Here is a 6,169-nt window from a genome sequence, read left to right on the forward strand (position 1 = left end):
AGACTGACTGACTGACTGGGGGAACCCTATGTTGTTGAGGAGACTGACTGACTGAGGGACATCTATGTTCTTGAGGAGACTGACTGACTGACTGACTGGGGGAACCCTATGTTGTGGAGGAGACTGACTGACTGGCTAGGGGAACCCTGTGTTGTGGAGGAGACTGACTCACTGACTGGGGAACCCAATGTTGCGGAGGAGACTGACTCACTGACTTAGGGAACCCAATGTTGCGTAGGAGACTGACTGACTGGCTAGGGGAACCCTGTGTTGTGGAGGAGACTGACTCACTGACTGGGGAACCCTATGTTGTGGAAGAGATTGACTCACTGACTGGGGGAACCCTATGTTGTTGAGGAGACGACTGACTGATGAGGGAACCCAATGATGTGGAGGAGACTGACTGACTGAGGGAACCCTATGTTGTTGAGGAGACTGACTCACTGACTGTGGGAACCCTATGTTGTGGAGGAGACTGACTCACTGACTGGAGGAACCCTATGTTGCGGAGGAGACTGACTCACTGACTGGAGGAACCCTATGTTGCGGAGGAGACTGACTGACTGACTGTGGGAACCCTATGTTGTGGAGGAGACTGGCTCACTGACTGGGGAACCCTATGTTGTGGAAAAGATTGACTCACTGACTGGGGGAACCCTATGTTGTTGAGGAGATGACTGACTGATGAGGGAACCCAATGCTGTGAAGGAGACTGACTGACTGACTGAGGGAACCTTATGTTGTGGAGGAGACTGGCTCACTGACTGAGGGAACCCAATGATGTGGAGGAGACTGACTGACTGAGGGAACTCTATGTTCTTGAGGAGACTGACTGACTGAGGGAACTCTATGTTCTTGAGGAGACTGACTGACTGGGGGAACCCTATGTTGTGGAGGAGACTGACTCACTGACTGTGGGAACCCTATGTTGTGGAGGAGACTGACTCACTGACTGAGGGAACTCTATGTTCTTGAGGAGACTGACTGACTGGGGGAACCCTATGTTGTGGAGGAGACTGACTGACTGACTGGGGGAACCCTATGTTGTTGAGGAGACTGACTGACTGAGGGAGATCTATGTTCTTGAGGAGACTGACTGACTGACTGACTGGGGGAACCCTATGTTGTGGAGGAGACTGACTGACTGGCTAGGGGAACCCTGTGTTGTGGAGGAGACTGACTCACTGACTGGGGAACCCAATGTTGCGGAGGAGACTGACTCACTGACTGAGGGAACCCAATGTTGCGCAGGAGACTGACTGACTGGCTAGGGGAACCCTGTGTTGTGGAGGAGACTGACTCACTGACTGGGGAACCCTATGTTGTGGAAGAGATTGACTCACTGACTGGGGGAACCCAATGTTGTTGAGGAGACGACTGACTGATGAGGGAACCCAATGTTGTGAAGGAGACTGACTGACTGACTGACTGAGGGAACCCTATGTTGTGAAGGAGACTGACTGACTTATGAGGGAACCCAATGTTGTGGAGGAGACTGGCTCACTGACTGAGGGAACCCTATGTTGTGAAGGAGACTGACTGACTGATGAGGGAACCCAATGCTGTGGAGGAGACTGACTGACTGAGGGAACTCTATGTTCTTGAGGAGACTGACTGACTGAGGGAACTCTATGTTCTTGAGGAGACTGACTGACTGGGGGAACCCTATGTTGTGGAGGAGACTGACTGACTGACTGGGGCAACCCTATGTTGTTGAGGAGACTGACTGATTGAGGGACATCTATGTTCTTGAGGAGACTGACTGACTGACTGGGGGAACCCTATGTTGTTGAAGAGACTGACTCACTGACTGTGGGAACCCTATGTTGTGGAGGAGACTGACTGACTGGCTAGGGGAACCCTGTGTCGTGGAGGAGACTGACTGACTGGCTAAGGGACCCTATGTTGTGACTATACTCTAGTCTAGTCAACACACCACACCACTGCACACCACAGCCCACCACAGCACAGTACACCACAGCACAGAACACCACAGCCCAGTATAGAACAGCACAGAACAGCACAGTACCGCACAGAACAGCACAGTACAGAGCAGCACAGAACAGCACAGCAGAGAACAGCACAGCACAGTACAGAACAGCATAGAACAGCACAGAATAGCACAGCACAGTACAGAACAGCACAGAATAACACAGCAGAGAACAGTACAGCACAGCACAGTATAGAACAGAACTGCACAGAACAGCACAGCACAGAACATCACATTACAGAACAGCACAATACAGAACAGCACAGCACAGCACAGAACAGCACAGTACAGCACACCACAGTACAGAACAGCACAGAACAGGTCAGGAGGTCAGAGAGGACCTGGCCCTCAGAGGACCTGGCCCTGTGTTGGAGGTCAGAGAGGACCTGGCCCTGTGTTGGAGGTCAGAGACGACCTGGCCCTGTGTTGGATGTCAGAGAGGACCTGCCCCCCAGAGAACCTGGCCCTGTGTTGGAGGGCAGAGAGGACCTGGCCCTGTGTTGGAGGTCAGAGAGGACCTGGCCCTGTGTTGGAGGTCAGAGAGGACCTGGCCCTCAGAGGACCTGGCCCTGTGTTGGAGGTCAGAGAGGACCTGGCCCTGTGTTGGAGGTCAGAGAGGACCTGGCCCTGTATTGGAGGTCAGAGAGGACCTGGCCCTCAGAGGACCTGGCCCTGTGTTGGAGGTCAGAGAGGACCTGGCCCTCAGAGCACCTGGCCCTGTGTTGGAGGTCAGAGAGGACCTGGCCCTCAGAGGACCTGGCCCTGTGTTGGAGGTCAGAGAGGACCTGGCCCTCAGAGGACCTGGCCCTGTATTGGAGGTCAGAGAGGACCTGGCCCTGTATTGGAGGTCAGAGAGGACCTGGCCCTCAGAGGACCTGGCCCTGTGTTGGAGGTCAGAGAGGACCTGGCCCTCAGAGCACCTGGCCCTGTGTTGGAGGTCAGAGAGAACCTGACCCTGTGTTGGAGGTCAGAGAGGACCTGGCCCTGTGTTGGAGGTCAGAACCGTTTGTAGAAAGGAGACACCTTGGGGATATGCGAAGCCGTAAGCAACATCGTGTGAATATGTGTCATTATAGAACACACACACACACACACACACACACACACACACACACACACACACACACACACACACACACACACACACACACACACACACACACACACACACACACACACACACACACACACACACACACACACACACATGCGAGCACACACACTTTTTTGTTCCAACTGGGGTGTTAATTTCACCCTGAGGCTCGGCGAGTGCTGACCCCAAAACTTTGCAACCCTGTGAAGTGTGGAATTCGCCAAACCTGAGGTCTTAATGTGCTGAATCCTGTAGATAGAAAGAGGGAGAGAGAGGGGGGGGGGGGGGGGGGGGGGGGGGGGGGGGGGGGGGGGGGGGGGGGGGGGGGGGGGTGAGAGAGAGTGTGTGCGGGTATGTGCGTATTTGTTTCTGTCTCTCTGCATTCCTCTTCTCTGTCCTACCCCCAAGTCATCTTTGTAATCTCCAGAACTTTGAGTGGCATTCTGGGTTTGGAATGTGTTCAGAACATCGGACTGTATTTCCTCTGCACCATTTTGATTGGTCAGTTTGTTGATATCCTTTCGGTGACTCCTTGCAGACTCAAGAGCCCCTTGACTCCTTATAACTGTGTCATAATTCAAGTATAGGTTAACAAGTATTGCACTTACTCATTGTTATGCTGCACGTAGGGCTAGGGTTACTGCTGGAAGTACAGTGTAACACACAAACACACACACACACACACACACACACACACACACACACACACACACACACACACACACACACACACACACACACACACACACACACACACACACACACACACACACACACACACACACACACACACACACACACACACACATGAGTTGTAGGTAGATCAGTTCTATGAGTTGTAGGTAGATCAGTTCTATGAGTTGTGGGTAGATCAGTTCTATGAGTTGTAGGTAAATCAGTTCTATGAGTTGGAGGTAGATCAGTTCTATGAGTTGTAGGTAAATCAGTTCTATGAGTTGTAGGTAAATCAGTTCTATGAGTTGTAGGTAAATCAGTTCTATGAGTTGGAGGTAGATCAGTTCTATGAGGTGTAGGTAGATCAGTTCTATGAGGTGTAGGTAGATCAGTTCTATGAGTTGTAGGTAAATCAGTTCTATGAGTTGTAGGTAGATCAGTTATATGAGGTGTAGGTAGATCCGTTCCATGAGGTGTAGGTAGATCAGTTCTATGAGTTGTAGGTAGATCAGTTCTATGAGGTGTAGGTAGATCAGTTCTATGAGTTGTAGGTAGATCAGTTATATGAGTTGTAGGTAAATCAGTTCTATGAGTTGTAGGTAGATCAGTTATATGAGGTGTAGGTAGATCAGTTCTATGAGTTGTAGGTAGATCAGCTCTATGAGTTGTAGGTACATCAGTTCCATGTTGGTGTAGGTAGATCAGTTCTATGAGGTGTAGGTAGATCAGTTCTATGAGGTGTAGGTAGATCAGTTCTATGAGGTGTAGGTAGATCAGTTATATGAGGTGTAGGTAGATCAGTTCTATGAGTTGTAGGTAGATCAGTTATATGAGTTGTAGGTAAATCAGTTCTATGAGGTGTAGGTAGATCAGTTCTATGAGTTGTAGGTAGATCAGTTCCATGAGGTGTAGGTAGATCAGTTCTATGAGTTGTAGGTAGATCAGTTCTATGAGTTGTAGGTACATCAGTTCCATGTAGGTGTAGGTAGATCAGTTATATGAGTTGCAGGTAGATCAGTTATATGAGTTGTAGGTAGATCAGTTATATGAGTTGCAGGTAGGTGTAGGTAGATCAGTTCCATGAGTTGTAGGTAGATCAGTTCCATGTAGATGTAGGTAGATCAGTTCCATGAGGTGTAGGTAGATCAGTTCCATGTAGGTGTAGGTAGATCAGTTCCATGAGTTGTAGGTAGATCAGTTCCATGTAGATGTAGGTAGATCAGTTCCATGGGGTGTAGGTAGATCAGTTCTATGAGGTGTAGGTAGATCAGTTCCATGAGTTGTAGGTAGATCAGTTCCATGAGGTGTAGGTAGATCAGTTCCATGAGGTGTAGTTAGATCAGTTCCATGAGGTGTAGGTAGATCAGTTCCATGAGGTGTAGGTAGATCAGTTCCATGAGGTGTAGGTAGATCAGTTCCATGAGGTGTAGGTAGATCAGTTCCATGAGTTGTATGTAGATCAGTTCCATGTAGGTGTAGGTAGATCAGTTCCATGTAGGTGTAGGTAGATCAGTTCCATGTAGGTGTAGGTAGATCAGTTCCATGTAGGTGTAGGTAGATCAGTTCCATGAGGTGTAGGTAGATCAGTTCCATGTAGGTGTAGGTAGATCAGTTCCATGTAGGTGTAGGTCGATCAGTTCCATGAGGTGTAGGTAGATCAGTTCCATGAGGTGTAGGTAGATCAGTTCCATGTAGGTGTAGGTAGATCAGTTCCATGTAGGTGTAGGTAGGTCAGTTCCATGTAGGTGTAGGTAGGTCAGTTCCATGTAGGTGTAGGTAGGTCAGTTCCATGTAGGTGTAGGTAGATCAGTTCCATGTAGGTGTAGGTAGATCAGTTCCATGTAGGTGTAGGTAGGTCAGTTCCATGTAGGTGTAGGTAGATCAGTTCCATGTAGGTGTAGGTAGGTCAGTTCCATGAGGTGTAGGTAGATCAGTTCCATGTAGGTGTAGGTAGGTCAGTTCCATGTAGGTGTAGGTAGGTCAGTTCCATGAGGTGTAGGTAGATCAGTTCCATGTAGGTGTAGGTAGGTCAGTTCCATGTAGGTGTAGGTAGATCAGTTCCATGTAGGTGTAGGTAGATCAGTTCCATGTAGGTGTAGGTAGATCAGTTCCATGTAGGTGTAGGTAGATCAGTTCCATGTAGGTGTAGGTAGATCAGTTCCATGTAGGTGTAGGTAGGTCAGTTCCATGTAGGTGTAGGTAGATCAGTTCCGTGAGGTGTAGGTAGATCAGTTCCGTGAGGTGTAAGTAGATCAGTTCCATGTAGGTGTAGGTAGGTCAGTTCCATGTAGGTGTAGGTACGTCAGTTCCATGTAGGTGTAGGTAGATCAGTTCCATGTAGGTGTAGGTAGATCAGTTCCATGTAGGTGTAGGTCGATGTGAGAAAAATTAGATTGTGAATTGTTTTGGTA

At 49.1% G+C, this 6,169-nt stretch overlaps 1 protein-coding gene across 1 annotated transcript in view; it reads left to right on the forward strand.

Annotated features, from left to right (window-relative positions):
- The first annotated feature begins 2,420 nt into the window (after positions 1 to 2,420).
- Positions 2,421 to 6,169, forward strand: part of LOC120062919 (protein patched homolog 1-like) — a 133,622-nt gene continuing 129,873 nt past the window's right edge. Inside the window, exon 1 of the mRNA XM_039012978.1 lies at positions 2,421 to 2,927. Coding sequence (XP_038868906.1) covers positions 2,421 to 2,927 — 507 coding nt within the window. The remainder of the gene's footprint in view (positions 2,928 to 6,169) is intronic.

The sequence above is a fragment of the Salvelinus namaycush genome, chromosome 18 (assembly GCF_016432855.1).
Source record: "Salvelinus namaycush isolate Seneca chromosome 18, SaNama_1.0, whole genome shotgun sequence".
NCBI classification, from domain to species: domain Eukaryota; kingdom Metazoa; phylum Chordata; class Actinopteri; order Salmoniformes; family Salmonidae; genus Salvelinus; species Salvelinus namaycush.